This window comes from Symphalangus syndactylus, chromosome 2 (assembly GCF_028878055.3).
Source record: "Symphalangus syndactylus isolate Jambi chromosome 2, NHGRI_mSymSyn1-v2.1_pri, whole genome shotgun sequence".
Taxonomy (NCBI): domain Eukaryota; kingdom Metazoa; phylum Chordata; class Mammalia; order Primates; family Hylobatidae; genus Symphalangus; species Symphalangus syndactylus.
Window position 1 is genome coordinate 135,220,719 of NC_072424.2, and position 22,912 is coordinate 135,243,630.

Consider the following 22,912-nt stretch of genomic DNA (forward strand, 5'->3'; position numbering starts at 1 on the left):
GCACTCCAGCCTGGGCGACAGAGTGAGCCTCCATCTCAAAAAAAAAAAAAAAAAAGAAAAAAAAACTACATAGGGGTTAGCTTAAGGAGCTCATTCCAGCCACCTCTAGAATAATTTGAATATCAAAATAACTATCAGTAAGAATAGATTATAACCCATTGAATAAAATAAGTATCTGGAAGGCCATGCTGATATAAATATCATATAAATGTACAAACTGGGAGATAATTTTATAAAACCTTAAGGAGATCTTTGTAAATTGCAGTGTGCTTGCTTATAAACAAATCAAATCAATTGATCTTCATTTCTTCAAAGTGTCAAAAACAAAAGAGTAGCTGGACATTACTTTTTATAATCAGTTTCAGAGAAAATACAGGAATAATGATCAATGGCATTTGTATAGCACGAATGGTACATAAATGGGGAGAAGGGAAAGTGCTTCCTTGCCATAAAATGCCAAGAAAGTTTGTATAGCATGAATGGTACATAAATGGGGAGAAGGGAAAGTGCTTCCTTGCCATAAAATGCCAAGAAAGAGAGAAGGAGAGAAGAAAAGGGGCGCGGTGGGGGGGGGGCGGGGGGAAGGGGAGAGGGAGGGAAGGAAGAAGAAAGGAAGGGAAAAAATTAGAAACTATTGGGTGAAAGTTTGATGAAGAACAAGATATTTACACAGTCTCTATCTTTGTAATTATTATTATTATTCTGAGATGGTGTCTTGCTCTGTCACCCAGGCTGGAGTGCAGTGGCGTGATCACAGCTCACTGCAACCTCTGCCTCCTGGGCTCAAGCATCCTTCCCGCTAAGCCTCCTGAGTAGCTGGGATCACAGGCACGCACCACCATGCCTAGCTAATTTTTCTATTTTTTTTGTAGATACGAGGTTTTGCCATGTTGCCCAGGCTGGTCTCAAACTCCTGAGCTCAAGTGACCCGCCCACCTAAGCCTCCTAAAATGCTAGGATTACAGGCATGAGCCACTGCACCCAGCCACTATCTTTGCAACTGTTAATTACAATGGAAAAATAGAACTTTATATTGGAAAAACCTGGTGGAACCACCTTACCCTAATGATCAAAACGAACATCATTAATATTGGGACCACCAGCATCATGTGCCTTTTGATATGGTACTGAGAAAGACACAGCATTACTGCATTGGTCCTCCTATCAAAAATGCATAACCTGATTTCTGTCCCCAAGGCATCCAAATGAGCTAAATAAAAAGGTGGAGAAAAGTCCTAGCTTATTAGGAAAAAAAGTATATCTGTGTCATCCCAGAAAAGATGTAAGATAAAGTATAAGTTACTATGTTATTTATGTTTTGAAATAATTTTAAACCCAGAAATGAGTCTGTATTAGAATTAAAATGTCTCTTAAGGTGAAATATTGTAGGAACAACAGAAAGTTATAAAAATGAGAAGTTCTAGAAAATGTATTTGCACTCTTTATCTTACTGAATTATCTATAATCAGGAATAATCTTAATATTTTTATACACAAACTGAAATAATCCTCAGATTTTATTAATGTAAAGTTATCCAGATGTTCATAGGAAAACAAAGACACACACATTTTTTCCCCTGAATGTAGCAATCAGGCTATTGGCACCCTAAAGAAATCCTTGTGAGTAAGTAGACACTCTCATAGATATCTCAATTACTTTTAGGAAGAAAACAATATTAAATAGTGAAAATTGCTAAGTGAGAAAAAGGAAAATCAATACATTTAACACCTGCATATGAATTGACTATTCACAAGGCACTTTCATATATATTTTTGAAATCTCACAAACAACCTTTGAGGTAGGTGATTTCAGTTGTTCGTTCCAATGAGGTTTTTAATTCCACAGAAATGCTAATAAGGATGCCAAGATGAAAAATTCACTTGAGGCCAGGAGTTTGAGAACAGCCTGGTCAACATAGTGAGACCCCCATCTCTACAAAAAAATAATAGTAATTAGCTGGATGTGGTGGCATGCACCTGTAGTCCCAGCTACTTGGGAGGCTGAGGTTGGAGATTGCTCAAGCCCTGGAATTTGAGGTTACAGTGAGTTATGATAATGCCACTGCACTCCAGCATGAGCAACAGAGTGAGACCATATCTCTTAAAAACACACACACAAAGGACGCCCAGAAAAGTTTGTGCTTGGATCTGGTTTCCATGTATTTGGAAAATAAATAAACGTGAAACGAATTGTTTTTTTGACTGGCTTTAGTTTAGAAATTGCAATAGACATTTCTCAAAATCCATTCTTTACAGAGAAGACCAGAAACTTTTGAAATCCAATTTAGATTCTTTCTGATTAAGCAACATTGTTAGTAGAGAGAAGCATTTTTTTTTGTTTTGCTCGTGTCCTTTGAAGAGTAAATAACTGCTGACTGTCCAGATGTAGGTGTTAGGAAAATCAGTGCTGGGCTCTGGCCTTTGGAGCCAGACCTGCAGAACTCAGAGGCTCACCCTGTGTTTTCCCTGCTGGGCCTGATCTTAGGATAGTAAAATTGTTTCTCATTGCTCAAGGAAGCTTCTCCTTTTACCATCATGTCTACTGTTCTGTGGCACATTTTACAATTAATCAACACAATTGTTTTGGTGACTTTGTATCTCTTCATAATTTCTGCTTCTTTAAAACGGAGTGCATCTTATTTTGTTTCTCAATTTAAAAATGTCTGAATTTTGGGTCAATTTTGGCCTGGGCTGGAGGCACACTCTCTAGACTTCAGCAGCACCAGCAGCTGGAAACAGCATAGGTGTGATTCTTCAAAAGTGCTGTCATCATTGTGTGAGGAGCTGAGGCCCAGGAAGAGCAGGCCAGGCTGGAGCAGGTATCTTGTAGTTTTATCAGTGCAGCCCCAGGGTAGTGTCTTGGCCTCAGGGAGGCCACCACGGCCTGCGTTGGACAGCTGAAACCTGGTGTACGCCCTCTCCTGAATTTGATTGTGAAGAAACATCAGACAAACCCAATCGAGAGATATTCTACAAAATAAAGGACTCCACTCTTCCAAAATGCCAAGATCAAGAAGCTCAAAGAAAGGAGGTAGGACTGTCCCATGTGAAAGGAGATATAAAAGGTTTAACAACGAAGTGTGATGGACTGGATCCTGAATTGGGAAAAATTAACCATATAGGACATTATTAAGACAACTGAAGAAACTGTAATATGAGCTGCATATATGTGTGTGTATAGGTTTCCCTATATATGAGCCTGGAGAAGACTATACAACATGTTATTAACATTGGTTACCCGAGGGAAGGGTGGGGATGGGAAATTAAGAGAAAAACACCACAATTTTTTTTTAAAGCACACAGGATGAAAGTAGCATGTATGATATGATTCCGTTTTTGTTAAATAATATGGATATGTGTGTATGTATGCATAAAATGAATTATACAAAGATGGTCAACAAATCATTAACCATTGTTTTCCAAGGTGATGGGAATTTGAACTTCGTATTTGTTTTTATTTATTTATTTATTTTTGAGACGGAGTCTCGCTCTGTTGCCCAGGCTGGAGTGCAGTGGCACGATCTTGGCTCACTGCAAGCTCCGCCTCCCAGGTTCACGCCATTCTCCTGCCTCAGCCTCCCGAGTAGCTGGGACTACAGACACCCGCCACCACGCCCAGCTAATTTTTTCTATTTTTTGTAGAGATGGGGTTTCACTGTGTTAGCCAGGATGGTCTCGATCTCCTGACCTTGTGATCAGCCTGCCTCGGCCTCCCAAAGTGCTGGGATTACAGGCGTGAGCCACATTCTTCATATTTTTGTGTAGTATAATTTTTTTTCAATGCACAGGTATTATTTTTATAAGCATACTAAAAAGTAATATTTTTGTGTCATAAAAGCAAGAAAAAGTCACTCAGGGAACAACTATAAGAAAGTTTTGAGGCAGGGCGCGGTGGCTCATGCCTATAATCCCAGCACTTTAGGAGGCGGAGGCGGGCAGATCACGAGATCAGGAGATGTAGACCATTCTGGCTAACATGGTGAAATCCCGTCTCTATTAAAAATACAAAAAAAAAAAAAAAAATTGGCCGGGCGTGGTGGCAGGCGCCTGTAGTCCCAGCTACTCGGGAGGCTGAGGCAGGAGAATGGTGTGAACCCGGGAGGCGGAGCTTGCAGTGAGCCAAGATCCACCACTGCACTCCATCCTGGGCGACAGAGCGAGACTCCGTCTCAAAAAAAAAAAAAAGGGCCAGGTGCGGTGGCTCACGCTTGTAATCCCAGCACTTTGGGAGGCCGAGGCGGGCGGATCACGAGGTCAGGAGATCGAGACCACGGTGAAACCCCGTCTCTACTAAAAATACAAAAAATTTAGCCGGGCGTGGTGGCGGGCGCCTGTAGTCCCAGCTACTTGGAGAGGCTGAGGCAGGAGAATGGCGCGAACCCGGGAGGCGGAGCTTGCAGTGAGCCGAGATTGCGCCACTGCACTCCAGCCTGCGCGACAGAGCGAGACTCCGCTCAAAAAAAAAAAAAAAAAAAAAAAGTTTTGAGGCAAGGCACGGTGGCTCACGCCTGTAATCCCAGCACTTTGGGAGGCCGAGGAGGGCAGATCACCTGAGGTTGGGAGTTCGAGACCAGCACGACTAACATGGAGAAACCCCGTCTTTACTAAAAATACAAAATTAGCCAGGCATGGTGGCGCACGCCTGTAATCCCAGCCATTGCACTCTAGCCTGGGCAACAAGAGCGAAACTCCGTCTCAAAAAAAAAAAAAAAAAAAGTTTTGAATTAAAGTTTTTCTGCTTTAAACTAATATTTTCTTGTAGTGCTGAGTTTATGATTGTATTTTAAGCACCTTACATGTTTCAACACAAGATGTTCCCAGCTGTGCTGAGCACATGCTAAAGTGTGAGCTAACTCCCTGGGTTGGAAGAAATTAAGGTATCTGGTTTTCTGAAGAATGTTGTTTGGTATAGAAGCTTCAGCAGTTATTTCCAGCCATCCTAGAACTCTCTCATGACATCCCTTCTGGCGATTTCGGAGTTCTCCTAGGACTGTGACCCTTTGACCTGTATGTACCTTGACCACCTGAACTGCACACTCATTTTTGGCCCTGAGAGGTATATAAATCATGTCCTGTCCTGGAATCTGAATGCCTTCCCTTTTCACAGTGGATAAGGCTATACTTCCTCTTGGCTTCTTGAAGGTATGCTGAGAACTAATGAGATGGGTTTGTGGAATGCTTTGAGCTGCTGAGATGAAAAGAACAATGCTCTAGCTTTGTGAATAACATAATCCCTATTGTCAGTGAATCCAATGAGTCAGATGAGGACAGGGAGAGACCTTCTAGAATCAAAGATACTAACAAACCAGGGAGGGCCAGCTCGTTGTTGTAAGTGCTGATGGCAGTGACAGCTGAGGAGGGTGATGAAAATGTAAAGAAGGTAGAGTAATGCTCCCAGAAGGAGGTCTCGACTAATAACAGATGGGGAATTGGTGAACAAACTTCAGCTTTCTTGCCCCTCAGTTGGGATAACTCTGGCAGGTTGCACACCTCGGACCTCGCAGAGTCCCCTAGAGCAGGGATCCCCAAACCCCAGAGACATGGACCAGTACCGGTCCACGGCCTGTCAGGAACTGGGCTGTGCAGCAGGAGGTGAGTAGCGGACAAGTGAGCGAAGCTTCCGCTGTATTTACAGCCCTCCCTATCACGCACATTACTGCCTGAGCTCCATCTCCTGTCAGATTAGCATTAGATTCTCATAGGAGTGTGAACCCTATTGTGAACTGAGCATGTGAGGGACCTAGAGTGCACGCTCATTATGAGAATCTAATGCCTGATGATCTGTCACTGCCTCCCATCACCCCCACTGGGGCTGTCTAATTGCAGGAAAACAGCTCAGGGCTCTCACTGATTCTACCTTATGGTGAGTAGTATAATTCTTTCTTTATATATTATAATGTAATCATAATAATAGAAATAAAGTACACAATCAGTGTAATGCACTTGACTCATCCCCAAACCATGCCCCCATCCCCTCACCCTTCGGTTCGTGGAAAAATTGTCTTCCACAAAACTGGTCCTTGGTGCCAAAAAGTTGGGGACCACTGCCCTAGAGGGCCTGAGTTTCAGTGGCCCACTGTGGTAGCTTGCTCGATAGCGCATGCTTTATTGGTTTCTTTTCCCTCCCTATCTCACTTCCTCGCTCTTCTGCTGGTGTTTTCTGCAATCCCCTCCCAAATAAACTAATTTTGCTTGGATCCCTGTCAGTTCTACTCCAGCTAGAAACATCATGTACTTTCCCAATAATTTACTTTTCTGTACCCATCCCCATTTCCCTGAGAGACTAACCCTTTTATATTCTTCCTGTCCAAACTGTCAAGGTCAGAGGTGCACTTTGCTACAGGCTGGGCCTGAGATTTCTCTTCGCTCTGAAATCAAGATGATTTCTCTATTCCACTCAGTTGTTGGTTCATCAGACTGCATGCGCTTTCCATTGTATGGGGGATATAGGAAAGCCTGAGTCAGACATTCATATCTGGCCTAGAATCTTGACTCTATTACTTACTTACTGCAAAACCCTGGGCAAATCACCTAACTTCTCTGATCTTCAGTTTCCTCCTCTGTGAAATAAAGATAATAATCCCTGCCTCATCAGGTTGTCCTCTGGATTTAATGATCTAAATGTATAAACAACCAGGAGATTGCCTAATACAAAAATACTCTGGAGAAAAGATCATTATTTTTATAATATCATTTTATTGTATTATTGAATTTCTCATGTGCCTCCATCTTGTTTCCCAACCTCAACTGTAGTTTCTCTGCCGCATTTACCTTCTCTATCGTACTGCCCTGCATGTGACAAGCACTAAACATTCATTATCAATTTTCTAAAGCTTTAAAGTGCTAAAAGAAAAACTTCAGCTGAATTCAATTTAAAATAGTTTAACTGAGCAAAGAATGATTCATGAATTGGGCAGCCTCCTGAGCCAGGGTAGCCTCAGAGACTCCAGTGCAGCCGCGTGGTGGAAGAGAATTTATGGACAGAAAAAAGAAAGTGACGTACAGAAAGTGGAAATGAGGTACGGAAACAGCCAGATGGTTACAGCTCAGCGTTTGTCTTATTTGAACATGGTTTGAACAATTGGCCACAATTGAGTGGCCAAAACTCAGTAACTGACACCTGAGTAGATCACACTCTGTTTACACTTCCATTTAGGCTATAGTTCACAGTGTACAGAGAAACCTTTAGGCCAAACTTAAAATATGTAAAGAGGCAGCATTAGGCTAAACTCGATTTAGCAAAAGTAGATCATGCACTCTTTCAATTCAATTCAAGACTCATTTTTGGATTATTTGTTATTGGCGAGGCATTCTCAAGGAATTTTTAGCAGGTCTTTTGACTTTTCAGTGTCCTTGTTTGAGAAATACGTTTTGGTCTCTAATTCTAGATACGCTGACATCCCTCTAGCATTAAAGTTTGGAATCTATACATTCCTGGAGGGAAAGGATGGTGATTCTTCTTTCAGACCCCTCAACACTTACACCTATGGTGGGTACAGAGTGTGGCATACAGAATTGATGCTGGTGCATATAGAATGAATTCCAGATGCTTCCTTGGTCCTGTTCCTTTTTCCCTCTCTCCCTGGCCCTCGCTCCACTCCAGCCAGACTGGTTTTTCTTTGTACCCCTAGAATTTTCCAGGTTGTTCTGCCTTGAGGACTTGGTACTTGCTGCTTCTCATCATTTGATTCTCTGTCCGACCCCAGTCTGTCCATCCCATAACCCTGCTTTGTTTTCTCGTTCTTGTAATTACTCTCTGAAATTGTCTTATTAGTCATTTATTTATTTGTTTCTTCTCTCCACCTCTCCCCCAGCCCCCAAATATAAGCTTCTATCTTGGATCTTCTTATATCGCTGCTGCTAAAACAGTACTTAGCACAATCTAGGCCCTAAAATAGATAACTGCAAAATAAATGAATAAACTCTACCATACCTTCTACAGTAGGTTTTACAATCGTCCCTCAGTATCCTCAGGAGATTGGTTCCAGGATCACCTGCGTATACCTGAATCTGCACATATTCAGGTCCTTAAACAGGCTCCACAGAACCTGCATATAGGAAGAGTTGGCCTTTGCCCTTTGAATACTTGCATTTCCCATCCCAGGGATGCTGTATTTTCCATCTGCATTTGGTTGAAAAAAATCCGTGTCTAAGGGCATCCACGCTGTTCAAACCCATATTATTCAAGATCAACTGTAGTTGGTGAGGTGAATTCTGCAGCTATCACACACGAGTTCTAGTGAATGCCCTTAGGGGAGAGTAACCCGTACAAGTGAATTAACTGCAGAGGTCTTAGTATACATGGAGTGGGAAGAAAAAAGTAATCCCTAGGAAGACAACTACAGACGATTGTATCAGCTTATTTAGAAGTCATATCAGCGTATCTTATTTGCTGCGGAAAATTTAGGTAACATTTTAAAACTAATTCATTTTTTATTATGGAAAATGTCAAACATAAACATTTGGTAGATGTGGTAGGTAAGAATAGCATAATGGACCGTCTTGTACACTGTGGTGGATGCACTCCAGGATGCCCCCTCACCCTAGTGTTCATGCCCTGTGTACTCCTCTCCCTTTGAGTGTGTGCAAAACATGCTTTCTGGCCAACAGAATGTTCACATTTGAAGTTGCCCCCATGGGATTGCTTTATGTTATATAAAATTCTGTCTTGCTGGAGACTCACTCTGGGGACTCTCCTTGCAGGCCTGATGAATTAAGTGGCTGTGCTCGGAAAGCCCAAGTGACAATGAAGTCCACGTAACCTCTAGGAACTGCAGGTTCCCTCTTGGAGCTGAGGACAGTCTCCAGTCTCCAGCCAGCAAAAAGCCAGGGCCCTCAGTCCTACTGCTGCAAGGAAAGGAATTTTCCCTGTGCCCGGAGTCAGAGTGAAAGCCAGTTCTTCTCCAGTGAATGTGAATGCAGCCTGGCCAGCCCCTTGATGGCAGGCGTGAGACCCTAAGTGGAGGACTGAGTGTACCTGGACACCTGATCCATAAAAACTGTGAGAAAAATCTATCTTGTTTTAAGGCCACTACGTTTGTGGCAATTTGCAGCAATAAATAATTAAATATATGTCACCCAAGGTCAACTATTTTCAACAGTTTCCAATTGTTTCATTTATACCTCCATGTCTGGAGCTGGGTGGGTGGGAGGAAGGGAGTGGATGGGCTGCTGTGTTTTAAAGCACATTTCAGACTTTATATTATTTCACTGGCAGATACTGTAGTACATATCTCTAACAGATAAGGAAGGACTTTTTAAAAGCATAACCATAATGCCAGAAAAATTCGGTTTCATTGAGAATAAGAGTGGGAGTCTTTTTTAATGCCATCAAATCAATGGATCTATTATATTAATTGGACACCCACAGAAAAGGTGCTTGCAATAAACAGAATAAGAATAATACCCCGTTGATCTCATTAGCTAAAGGACAGGAAAGCATATGAGAGCTTTCACTTGAAATGTCTGAAGCTTTCCAGTTGGTTTTTTAAAAATAGTCCAGCCACAAAGTACTTAATTGTCCCTGTAATATGCTTGTCTCTCATACAATAACTAAAATAATTAAAACCCAATTATTATCGTGTGCTTAAGATCCATTCTCCCTAGACTTTAACCGGCTTTGGAATGGACCCCTGTAAATTTCACTTGTATTCAAAACTCCTTGTAATTTCATGTCATACTCTAATTGCTATTCCCATCACTTTTTCCTTACCACAGCTCCTCCCAACTGGCCCTCTTGGATAAGCCAATCTCATCCCCCTTCGACACTCCTCACTGAGGCACGCTTTGTAAGGGACATACTTAGGGCTCTGGGTTCGATGCCATCTCTACTACTTGGGAGCTTTGTGATGTTTGGCCAGTAGTTAAGCTTTCTCTAAGCTGGATACAATAATGCCTCGCCGGGTTCCGGTGAAGACTAGACAAAGAACATGTGTAACGTGCAAACTGCCCAGTACAGAGAAGGCACCGTTCCCCACAACTCCCTTTGTTGGTTCCCATCTCGCACCACCTAGCCCCAGAACGCCCGGCACCACGCCTCTCCTGCCCTTGTCGCGGGGCATGCAGGGACTTGTAGTTTCTAAGGCCTGGAGTCGTGCTTCTCCTCGGCGCCGGCCGACGGGCGGAAGAACTACACATCCCAGTGGGCTGTGAAAGGAAAGTGGGGCTCGGAAAATCGAGCGTCCCTGCCCAGCTGCCTTCGTTTTCCGCGGCCCTGGGGCTATGCCCACCTCTGCGGGGGCTCGGACCCGCGGCAACGCCTGGGAGGGCGCGAGCGAGCAGACGCCCCAGGCTCCGGCGGTCCCAGGGCCGCGCCCGCAGCTCCTCCTGGGCTGTCGGGTGGGAAGGAGGGAGGCGCAGGCGGGAGAAGAGAAGCACGCGACCCCTCCGCTGCTGAGGGGGCTCCACGGGGGAATGGAGGGAGAAATAAAGGGAGCAGTTGTGAACGTCCGTGGGGAGAAGTGGAGACCGAAAGGGCTGGGAGGCAGCAACCCAAAAGCTGGCCTCCAAGGGGCTTGTACTCCGGGAGGGAGGCCGGGGCCGGAGGGGACCCTGACCGCTTCCTCTACCCTTCTCTCTCGGCCCGGAAGCCCGCCGAGCCGGGCCTCGAGACCCTCGCCCGCAGCCCGGTCCCGGAGTCAGGCCGGCCTCGGGCCGCCCCACCCCATTCTGGCACCCGGCACCCCCACCCCATTTCTCGGGCATCAGCAGAGTCCCCCGGCGACGCGACCACGCGCCCAGCTGGGGAGGAGGAAGAAGGGAGGCGCAGGCCGGGGACGGTCACCTCCGCGCCGCGGCTCATCAGGTCCCGGGGAGTCGCCAGGAGTGGCTTGCCGGTGGCCGTGGGAATGAGCGTGTCCCGAGGCGGCAGCTGCTGCGGGGGATAAACCCGGGAGAGGCCGCGAGACGGACTGAAGTCAGCCAGGAGCGCACTAGGCGGTGATGCCGCGGGCGCCCGACCCCATCGGGCGATGCCACAGGGAGCCCCGCGCCTTCCACAGCCCAGGGCGCCCGCCCGTGGGGACTGGGGCTGGAATCTCGCTGCGCGGGTGCCCTGGCTTCGCGGGCGAGGAGGAGGAGGAGCAGGAGGAGGAGCCGCGGGTGAGGCGCTGGGCCGCCGCCCACCCGGCCTGGAGGAGGCGGACCCACTCGGAGCGCCGCGCGCGCGCCGGGGCTGAGCCTTGCAAACAAGTGTCTGTGCGGTGGCCCCGCGGCCCTCCTCGCGCCGGGGCCGCTTCCTCCGGGTAGGAGGGAGCAAGGGAGCCCTCGCCGCGCGGCCCGCGAGCCGCCGCCGCCCTCGGCCCGCGCATCCCGCGCGGGGTCCGCGGACTCGACTAGGCTGCCAGGCGCAGCGACACCGGGTCGCGGTGCGAGCGGCGCCCCGGCTCTCGCCGAGAGGCTCCTGACAGAAAAACGTGCGTGGTTGTCCCCACCCCTGGGAGGGGTTGCCGGTGCCGCGCGCGGCCGCCCAGTCGCCAGCGCTCTCTCCTGGGAAGATCCGCTGCCGGAGGAAGGAGTGGACCCAACCTGGCCGCGGCGCAGAAGTGGCTCCCGAGGAAGCCGGCGCCGGGGCCGCCGCCTCGTGTCCCCTCGGGGCGCAGTGCTCTGGGGTCGGCGGGCCGGAGCCGAGGCGCGGCCGGGGAGCCGGGGGCTGCGGGGCCGAGCGGGCAGCCGCGCGAGGGGGCGGGCGCTCGGCTACCCGGGGGCCGGCCGGGCTGAGCCCCGCGCCCCGGGACGCGAGCTGGAAGCGACGGAGGAGCGCTGCCGCGGGCTGCGGACCAGCGCTGTCTCCTCACGGAGCGGGGCTTCTGCTATGACAGTTGGGCTCCCCGGAGGGTTAACCTGGGTGTCCTCGGCAAAGTTGTCGCCGAGCCGGGAGCCCGTGTAGGGGCCGCGGCGCCGCGGCTCAGGGGGCGGCCGGGCGGCCGGTGGCGGTCGTGGCTCGGCGGGGCCCGCGCGGCCGGGGGGCTCCTGGGGGTGTGCGCCCCCAGCCGGCTGCCCTCGTGGATGCCTCCCGGCGGCGGCGGGCCCATGAAAGACTGCGAGTACAGCCAGATCAGCACCCACAGCTCCTCCCCCATGGAGTCGCCCCACAAGAAGAAGAAAATCGCGGCCCGGAGGAAATGGGAGGTGTTCCCGGGAAGAAACAAGTTCTTCTGCAACGGGAGGATCATGATGGCCCGGCAGACGGGCGTCTTCTACCTGACGCTCGTCCTCATCCTGGTCACTAGCGGACTCTTCTTCGCCTTCGAGTAAGTGGCGGCGACCGCTCCCCCGACGCCGCGCACCCCTCGTCTCCCCTGTCCCCCGCCCCTCCTGGGGCTGCTTTCGTTTTCTAGAAGGCTTATCTACTGTAAATTGTTATATAATGCCAGCCCGCGCTCCCTCTTTTTTCTTTTAAAGGTCTGATTGCTTTTGGGCCCCCAGAAAGAACGCCGTTCTGGGCTGGGCTTCTGGCAGCAGGGAGGGAAGGGGTCCACTTGGAAGGGGGGCCAGGCCTTGTTGCTCCAGGTGGCGGATGGGACCCAGCAGGTGGGGCCGCCGGTCCCTGATCCCTGGGGCGCTCTCTACCGAGTTTGGGGACCCAGCAAATCAGCCCAGATGTAGCCTGCCGTGGGAAGGTGGGGTGCGATAGATTCCTAAGTCAGGGATACATGGAACTGACTTTTCCCCCCTTGCTGACAACATATAGGGCATCTTCTTAAGCTCAGTTGACTGAATCTCCCATGTAACTTGGACGAATAATTGAGGAATCTTGGTTATTTCAGGTTTCAAAGTGTCGGCTACCTAGTGTGCCCTGGATAGATCATTTCATTCTCCAGCCTCCTACGTGCTCACTCTGGATTAACAATTTCTTACTTGCCATGAGGTTTCTAAACTCTTCACTTTCAAAAAGGTTGCAATAAAAAGTGTCCAAAACAAACAATTTGGGAACATGTGAAAGGAGACCTTAGGTCTGTTAAGGAAGAGGATGGCACTACGTGACAGCTTCCGATTCCAGAAACAGTCTGGACTTTAGGGATTATATCTGGGGGGGGAAAAAAGCGCATGCAAGTCTTCACCGTTTTCAGGAAAATCAAATTGACCAGTAGCAACTGTCCAATGACAGTTTATTGCTAATGCAATAAATGAAAAGTCTTATTATTTATTAACAGTGATTAGATAAAGCAGCGAAACCACATTCCAATCAATTTCGGTTGCTCTTTTTGCATCCAACATTTGGAATGCAACTCCTTATGTAATTTCTGGTATCCTGTGTTCAATGAAAGGTGGAGTTACTTTTTTCCCCCCAGAATGTAAAGAAAGCAATATATTTATAGGGAGCTCTTCTTTGGGCTTCCCAAATCCTGGTTATTATTGGGCATGATACTCCTTCAGTCTCCGCCTCCTCCTGTTGGGTAGGCTCAATTAAAACCTTTTGAATTTATTTACTTATGTTTCTGATTAGGATTAATAGGCTCTAATTTTGTGCCTGGCTTTTGCTCTTCCAAATGCTGTCTCAATTGGCAACGAATGATCTCTTGACAATGTAATACTTGTTGCTCAAAGCTCTCTGACTCTCAGGAGAAACGTTTTGTATCTGGACACTGTGCTCCGATGAGCAGTTTTAAGAGGGCTGAGTTAGACCAGGCAATGAGAAGGATCTCAGATTTAAGCGAATTCCCCTTTCCCAGTCCTCACACACAACTCCTCTCCCGCATTTCTAATGGTGTATGCAGTTCCCGGGTCTCCCTTGATGTTTAAGTTCTGTGTCTGTTTGACACTAGTAGGTAGAGTCAGTGGGGAGACCTGTGGACGGGAGGGGAAGGGTGTGAACAGGCGTTCAGAGTGGCAGGGAGACACACTCTACTCATGCTGCTGTTGCTCCCATGGGCCCCCATTGAGAGCAGCCTCTTGTCCTACAGACCCTGGAAACTGGAAGAAGGGGCACAGAGGTTCCCCATGAGTTTACGTTATCTGTTAGGATGAACACTGGCACTGGAACCATGATACCATGTGGTTTAACAGAAATGCCATCTCTCTAATGGTGAATTTAGTTACAGGTGGTCCTCTAGTTGCAGAGTATTAACTGTGTTCCTAAAGTTTTTTTTAAAAAATCTTGAACAGATCCAAATTGGCACTTTTGCTCTTTTTAGCGATTTTAACTGTGGAGAAAATGGGTTAATTCTGTGGTTCTGTTGCAGAGCTTCAGCCACAAGTGTGCTCCATGGAGGATGATGAATATTTCATATTCTGTATGTACCCGAATCCCCACTGTATGATTAGGGATACCCCAGTTATTACTTAACATCTTTTATTTTCCTCATTCAAACATAGCTTCTAACCAAACCATCATAAATTCATTTTCGTTTCTTGATCTCTGCGTGTGTTTTTTCAAGAGTTCCCAAAAGTCCTCACTAGCAGGTTGTTAGGGATCTTTCTCTGTGTCAGTGTTGTGTTAACTGATGACTGCAGGAATAAATGTGTGCGCCGGGATTTTATTAGCTACTATTTGCAGCATCTTTTTTATATCAGCTCTGTGGGAGTGTATGTGTGTATATGTGTGTGTGTTTGCTCTCCGTGGGTGTTGCTTAAACTAGGCAATTTGACATTTCAAGAAAACAGGAGGCCCATCCTAGTATGATGCCTCTGTTCAGAAAAATCAGAGGCTATTCGAGCTACAGAATATTATGGTTTAGCTGAGAATATTTGTCACTATATTGCTTTCAAATTCTTTATTCATAAATTAAGTAACCAATTTGACCAAATTAATTTGCTAGAGACCAAAGAACAAGTTAACCCCATGCAGAGGAAGAAAATACCAACAGACCAATCCCTAAGCGAGATCCAGAGGAAATGCCAGTACTGCCTGCCCCTGGCCTGCCTTCCTCTAGTTATGTGGTCCTCTATTTTGACTGTTTAATTTCATGTCTAGACAGCTTTTAATGTTAGTAAAATTCATTGTCAAACATTAGAATTGCATTTTCCCAGTTACACAAAAGCAAATAAAATGTGTGACAAGAAGAGTGAATAACTTAGTCATTTAGTTTTAGCCCTCCCTTGTCTGCAATTCTTCTCTCATCCCAGCTCTCATTCCTGACCTTGAACAGATGGACAAGAAAGTTTGTCCAAGAGAAATGAACTTACTAGAACTCAGCAACAGGTGTTGATACAGTCTTCAACCCATGGAGAAAGGCAGAGTAGAAATGATTATTCCCACATCAAAGACGAAGTGACAGAGGCTTGGTGAGGTTAGTCACCTAGGGTCACGCAGCTAATTAGTGGGAAGGCTTCTGGCTGCAAAGCCAGTGCTCTTTCTGACTAATTGTGCTGCTCCTTGTTCAAGTCTAGGGTACTGGTTAAAGGCATGGACTTTGGAAGGACAGACCTTAAGATTATTACTAGCAGTATAACCCTGGGCAAATGATCGGTCTTTTTTAAGCCTTAGTTTCCCAATCTGTAAACTGAGATTAATAATAATCTACCTTTAAATGATGGGAAGATTAAATGGAAAATGTATACTTTGCATAGTATACAGTATAGTATATACAGTACAGTATCCGGTATACTGTGTACCAGTATTTGGCACATAGCAAGGGCTCAATAAATGGTTCATATTGTTAGAGCAAACCTTAGAAGTAGCCCCCCAAGGACTCTGGCCACCCTTTTCTGAGAGCATTTTGAGGAAGGGAACATGTAGGTTAAGAAGCAACTGTGACTGTGAAGAAGCTCAGAACTGTGCAGTCCACTATTAAAGTAAAAACCTGGCCGGGCACAGTGGTTCACGCCTTTAATCCTAGCACTTTGGGAGGCCGATGCGGAAGGATCACTTGAGCCCAAGAGTTCGAGACCAGCCTGGGCGACATAGTGAGACCCCATCTCTAAGTTTTTAAATAAAAATTTAAAAATATACAAATAAAATAAGCACCTTTGTGTAAGTCTAAGGAGCCTCCGTGAAGCTGTGGCTTTGCTGTTACCCATTCAGAATGGGAGTCCTTCAGGGATGTCTGGGGACCTGTCCTTATCTAGACTGGATTTCATTTTTGTTTTTGAAGCCACCATCCCAGAACAGTGAAGACAGTACAGAAAGCTACTAGAAGCAACCAGATACAATCCTGTACTCTTTCTCAAGCAAGGAGGGACTGCTTATCTGTTGGTGTCTTTATGTACCGTGTGGAGTACTGATGAAAAGTGACAGCATTTCATAGCTGTGTTTAGGGGAGGTGGGGAGCCGACTGCAGTGCTATCCAGACAGCTCACCCTCTTTGCAGCTATTAAGAGTCTCATCAAGGCTGTCTATGCAATGTCGTCATTCTCACATTCCCAGAAGTAGAATTTGAAAAGATCAGTGAACATTAACAATTTCTTCTCCCTGACATATGCACACATACAGCCTGCTTTTGTTTATAGTCGTAATTTTTAAAATAAAAAAACTTTGGTCCTGAAATATTAAACTTTCATAGTCTTGCTCACTGGGGCAGAATGAAGGAAACAAACTGAGAGGCTGGGTGAGGTTCATGTTTTCAGCAGCATCATATGAGGTGAGGAATGTCTTCTTAGATCTGGGGCTTGACTGGGTCTCCGCATTCCACACTGTCACCACAGACAAGTGTGGAGGTGTTCTTGGGGCTCAGACACTTGAAAATGTGGGGACATTCTCAAATTTCTCATCACTATAAGTCCATTTAAGGGTTTTTTAAAAACCTCTATCTCTCTTTTCCTCCCTCCTTCCTTCCCTTCTTCTTTTTACATTTAGCTAATTCCTCTGAAATAAATGATGAATAATTGGGAGTCAGTAGAACGGGGATCATGTTTGCCTTGAAGATGGAACTTGGGGCTGTCCCCTGCAAATAAAAGTGTCATTTCCAAGAACAATGTCTCTGTTATAGATGGGTAACTTTTATTTTCTAGTAGAGGGTGCTGCCTTTATAACATATAATAACCCCATATTTTCTTACCACCCCCTGGCCATGCAGAACTGCATCAACCTCTCCACCATCTCAGAAAATATCTGCATAGGGTCTCATCTGTTTTTCCCAAGTGCTGTGCCTCATAGAACACCATGAGGTTGATACAGACAATACATGACCCTCAGGACCTCACCACAGGACAGTTCCTAGGAACATAGTACATGGAGCCAAGGACATTTATAACCCACTGTGGTTCCACAAGAACTTTAGGTGACTTCAAAACCTTATGATCCATTGACATGAAAGCACTAACCCATTCATTTGTGTACATGATCAACACATGTCAGTTCCTTGAGGACAGGGACTCGCCTTGTTCACTGCTGTATCCCCAGGGCTTAGAATAGTACCTGGTCTATAATAGCAAGCTCCCAGTAAATATCTGCTGTTTAATGAAGTAATGGTAATATTGAAACACTTCGGAAAATACCTTTCTTGTGCTTTAGTTTTTGCATTTTGTAAAGCTCTGTACATTAATAAAAGTTTATAATTAATAATGTCTTGTAGAACACATTTGCCTCAGAAACTTTGATTATTTGATGTAATTCTTCTGAATTCAAGTGTGTTAAAGCAGAAGAAAAAGCTTTTCTTAGTTATTTAGAAAACTAGTGATAACATTGGGATGTTCTCTTGGCTAACCAAGACTTCTTTCTAGTATTTATTTTTGAACTAAATGCTTTAAGCAAATAAAGCACTCTGGGATATATTTGAATGTTACCTAACAACCACTGGCACCTAGAATAATTTCTCATTTTATAGGCTCTTCACTTTGGACACTTGAATTTATCTAATAAAACTCTGAAGGATACTATTGACTACACATGTTTTATTGTGTTCCCTTTTAGCTAGTGGGAAGTGATACTAAATTGTGCAGAAAGGACTCTTCTAGGTTCCTATAATAAGATAGTGATGGTTAATTATTTAATGGGCCATATCTGCATATCCTGGAGTTTTTTTTCTTTTTCAGTACAGTGTTGCACATAATTTATTCATGGCAGAGTTATTATGTCTTAGCAAGAAAATTTAAATTAAGAGTTGCAAGGAAATGCATTTGTTATTTTATAGCTGAGGTTGTTAGGAAAGTGAAAAACAGTGGTGATCAATAGATACTTAATTAGTTACATCCAGGAATTTGGATCTAATAAAATATCAGTTCATTCAGATAAGGGTTGGGGACTAACCTAATGCTTTTGTTCAGTTCATCACTAAATATGAAGGTTAGTCCCGTTTCAAACTTATTTTTATAAACTGGATGATCTTCTACCTCCCCAATTTCTATCTTTTAAAAAATGTAATGTGAGATTAATACAGAAGATGACATGTAACATTTGCAAGTTTTGAAGTAAAATACTATAAAAAGCACCCATGAAACTACCACCCAACCCAAGAAGCACATCACATCAGTGCTTTCAGTCTACTTGGTCCTCTGTCTTGGCCCAGTCCCATCTGCCTGCCCCTCCCTGAGGTCGTCACAGTCTGAGCTCAGTAATTATCAGCACCTTGCTTTGTCTTCTCTCAGGGATTTTGAATGTGTGTATTCCCAAACAATAGGTTGTTTAGTTTGGTTTATTTTTCTTTACAAATATGGTATCATGCCGTATGTAGTCTTTTAAAAAATGCTAACATTGATTTAATATGGATTTAACATAAGATAGCATCACAGCATAGTACTTAAAGCAGTCTATTCATGAATCCATGTAATTCTGCAGATGGCATAATTTTTATTTTGAAATGATTTCAAACTTCCAGAAAGGTTGCAAGACTAAAGAACTCTGTATTCTCTCCATTCAGATTCATCAATTGTTAACATATTTCTGCAATTATTTCTGTCTTTTTCTCTCTCTTCCTCAATCTTGCTATTAATAGTTTCCCCCTCAGACCATTGAAGAGTAAGTTGCAGATATTATGTTCCTTTACATCCAAATACTTCTGCATGTAATTTTTAAGAAAAAGGATGTTCTGATATAAATACAGTAATGGCATCAGTTTTAGGAAATCTAACATGGATGCAACAGTCCGTATTCAGATTTTGCCATTTGTCCCAATATTGTTGGGTTTATCATCATGGTATTTGTTTTCTATTTAACTAATGCGTATTTTGTTTCTCTTTTCCACCTTTTGGCTTCTTTTAGATGAATTGCATATTTTTAGTATTTCATTTTATCTTTAACAAAATTTTAGGCTATGTTTCTTTGTGCTATTTTTATTAATTGCTTAAGAGATTACAATGTGCATTTTTTAACCAATTACAGTCTATCTCCAAATAATAGTATTATTCTTCACAAATAATGCAAGAAATAGAAAACATTATAATTCCTCTTACTCCTTCCACCCTTTGTACCCACTGTCATATATTTTACATCTATATATGCTATAAAGCCAGTAATGTTATTATTTTTAAACAATCAGTAGCTTTTAAAAGAAAAATTTCTGTAAAATAAATATATTTTAAAACACATATACACACGTGTAAGATATAAAACATATATACATATGTACATATATTAAATAGAGATAATTTTAAATGGACTTTTATACTTATCTTCATGTATTTACCGTTTCTGGTACTCTTCATTTCTTCTAATTATATCATTTTCCTTTGGCTTAAATTACTATCAGCATTTCTTATATGCAAGTCTGCTGGTGACAAATTATCTTGGTTTTTGCTTTTTCTGAAAAAGTTTATTTTTGCCTTCATTTTAAGAGCATATTTTTACTAGAGGTAGAATTCTAGGTTGATAGTCTTTTTCCTTTCAGACCTTTGATGGTATTAGCCCATTGTCTTCTGATCTGTTGTTTCTGATGAGACCTTAGTTGTTATTTTTTTTAGCATTTCCCCTCATATGTCATTTGTGATATTTCTCCAGCTGATTTTCTCTTTATCTTTTGTTTTCAGTAGTTGGAATATGATAACATGCCTATGTATGGTTTTCTTTACATTTATCCTGCTTGGGGTTTGCTGAGCTTCTTGGATCTGTGGATTGATATCTTTCATCAGTTTTGGAAATTTTTTCATTCTTTTTTCAAATATTTCTTCAGTACCTCTTTTCTTTCCTGGAACTCCAGTTAATTATATATGACATCATTTTATATAGTCCCATACTTTTTTTTTTTTTATTATACTTTAGGTTTTAGGGTACATGTGCACAATGTGCAGGTTTGTTACATATGTATCCATGTGCCATGTTGATTTCCTGCACCCATTAACTCGTCATTTAGCATTAGGCATATCTCCCAATGCTGTCCCTCCTGCCTCCCCCAACCCCACAACAGTCCCCGGAGTGTGATGTTCCCCTTCCTGTGTCCATGAGTTCTCATTGTTCAATTCCCACCTATGAGTGAGAACATGCAGTGTTTGGTTTTTTGTCCTTGCGATAGTTTACTGAGAATGATGTTTTCCAGTTTCATCCATGTCCCTACAAAGGACATGAACTCATCATTTTTTATGGCTGCATAGTATTCCATGGTGTATATGTGCCACATTTTCTTAATCCAGTTTATCATTGTTGGACATTTGGGTTGGTTCCAACTCTTTGCTATTGTGAATAGTGCCGCAATAAACATACGTGTGCATGTGTCTTTATAGCAGCATGATTTATAGTCCTTTGGGTATATACCCAGTAATGGGATGGCTGGGTCAAATGGTATTTCTAGTTCTAGATCCCTGAGGAATCGCCACACTGACTTCCACAATGGTTGAACTAGTTTACAGTCCCACCAACAGTGTAAAAGTGTTCCTATTTCTCCACATCCTCTCCAGCACCTGTTGTTTCCTGATTTTTTAATGATGGCCATTCTAACTGGTGTGAGATGGTATCTCACTGTGGTTTTGATTTGCATTTCTCTGATGGCCAGTGATGATGAGCATTTTTTCATGTGTTTTTTGGCTGCATAAATGTCTTCTTTTGTGAAGTGTCTGTTCATGTCCTTTGCCCACTTTTTGATGGGGTTGTTTGTTTTTTTCTTGTAAATTTGTTTGAGTTCATTGTAGATTCTGGATATTAGCCCTTTGTCAGATGAGTAGGTTGCAAAAATTTTCTCCCATTCTGTAGGTTGCCTGTTCACTCTGATGGTAGTTTCTTTTGCTGTGCAGAAGCTCTTTAGTTTAATGAGATCCCATTTGTCGATTTTGGCTTTTGTTGCCATTGCTTTTGGTGTTTTAGACATGAAGTCCTTGCCCACGTCTATGTCCTGAATGGTATTGCCTAGGTTTTCTTGTAGGATTTTAATGGTTTTAGGTCTAACATTTAAGTCTTTAATCCATCTTGAATTAGTTTTTGTATAAGGTGTAAGGAAGGGATCCAGTTTCAGCTTTCTGCATATGGCTAGCCAGTTTTCCCAGCACCATTTATTAAATAGGGAATCCTTTCCCCATTTCTTGTTTTTGTCAGGTTTGTCAAAGATCAGATAGTTGTAGCTATGCGGCATCATTTCTGAGGGCTCTGTTCTGTTCCATTGATCTATGTCTCTGTTGTGGTACCAGTACCATGCTGTTTTGGTTACTGTAGCCATGTAGTATAGTTTGAAGTCAGGTAGCGTGATGCCTCCAGCTTTGTTCTTTTGGCTTAGGATTGACTTGGCGATGCGGGCTCTTTTTTGGTTCCATATGAACTTTAAAGTAGTTTTTTCCAATTCTGTGAAGAAAGTCATTGGTAGCTTGATGGGGATGGCATTGAATCTATAAATTATCTTGGGCAGTATGGCCATTTTCACGATATTGATTCTTCCAACCCATGAGCATGGAATGTTCTTCCATTTGTTTGTATCCTCTTTTATTTCATTGAGCAGTGGTTTGTAGTTCTCCTTGAAGAGGTCCTTCACATCCATTGTAAGTTGGATTCCTAGGTATTTTATTCTCTTTGAAGCAATTGTGAATGGGAGTTCACTCATGATTTGGCTGTTTGTCTGTTATTGGTGTATAGGAATGCTTGTGATTTTTGCACATTGATTTTGTATCCTGAGACTTTGCTGAAGTTGCTTATCAGCTTAAGGAGATTTTGGGCTGAGACAATGGGGTTTTCTAAATATACAGTCATGTCAACTGCAAACAGGGACAACTTGACTTCCTCTTTTCCTAATTGAATACCCTTTATTTCCTTCTCCTGCCTGATTGCTCTGGTCAGAACTTCCAGCGCTATGTTGAATAGGAGCGGTGAGAGAGGGCATCCCTGTCTTGTGCCAGTTTTCAGAGGGAATGCTTCCAGTTTTTGCCCATTCAGTATGATATTGGCTGTGGGTTTGTCATAGATAGCTCTTATTATTTTGAGATATGTCCCATCAATACCTAATTTATTGAGAGTTTTTAGCATGAAGGGTTGTTGAATTTTGTCAAAGGCCTTTTCTGCATCTATTGAGATAATCATGTGGTTTTTGTCTTTGGTTCTGTTTATATGCTGGATTACATTTATTGATTTGCATATGTTGAACCAGCCTCGCATCCCAGGGATGAAGCCCACTTGATTATGGTGGATAAGCTTTTTGATGTGCTGCTGGATTCGGTTTGCCAGTATTTTATTGAGGATTTTTGCATCAATGTTCATCAAGGATATTGGTCTGAAATTCTCTTTTTTGGTTATGTCTCTGCCAGGCTTTGGTATCAGGACGATGCTGGCTTCATAAAATGTGTTAAGGAGGATTCCCTCTTTTTCTATCGATTGGAATAGTTTCAGAAGGAATGGTACCAGTTCCTCCTTGTACCTCTGGTAGAATTCGGCTGTGAATCCATCAGGTCCTGGACTCTTTTTGGTTGGTAAGCTATTGATTATTGCCACAATTTCAGAACCTGTTATTGGTCTATTCAGAGATTCAACTCCTTCCTGATTTAGTCTTGGGAGGGTGTATTTGTCGAGGAATTTATCCATTTCTTCTAGATTTTCTAGTTTATTTGCATAGAGGTGTTTGTAGTATTCTCTGATGGTAGATTGTATTTCTGTGGGATCGGTGGTGATATCCCCTTTTTCATTTTTA

The 22,912-nt window shown here is 43.8% G+C and overlaps 2 protein-coding genes across 6 annotated transcripts in view; one reads left to right on the plus strand and one right to left on the minus strand.

Moving 5' to 3' along the window:
• Positions 1-5,596: 5,596 nt before the first annotated feature.
• LOC129475776 (uncharacterized) lies at positions 5,597-11,069 on the minus strand. The gene is given in 2 exon segments (XM_055268092.2): positions 5,597-10,511; positions 10,513-11,069. Coding segments are annotated over 2 exon segments (999 nt in total). The 5' UTR covers positions 10,801-11,069; the 3' UTR covers positions 5,597-9,800.
• Positions 11,070-11,897: 828 nt separating this feature from the next.
• Positions 11,898-22,912, plus strand: part of ZDHHC14 (zinc finger DHHC-type palmitoyltransferase 14) — a 310,422-nt gene continuing 299,407 nt past the window's right edge. For 2 of the 5 annotated variants that reach the window (XM_063632845.1, XM_063632844.1), the window contains exon 1: positions 11,898-12,250. In XM_063632845.1, the coding sequence (XP_063488915.1) occupies positions 12,006-12,250 (245 nt within the window). In that variant the 5' untranslated portion in view covers positions 11,898-12,005. The remainder of the gene's footprint in view (positions 12,251-22,912) is intronic. The other 3 variants (XM_055268072.2, XM_055268077.2, XM_063632837.1) reach the window with 2 other exon arrangements.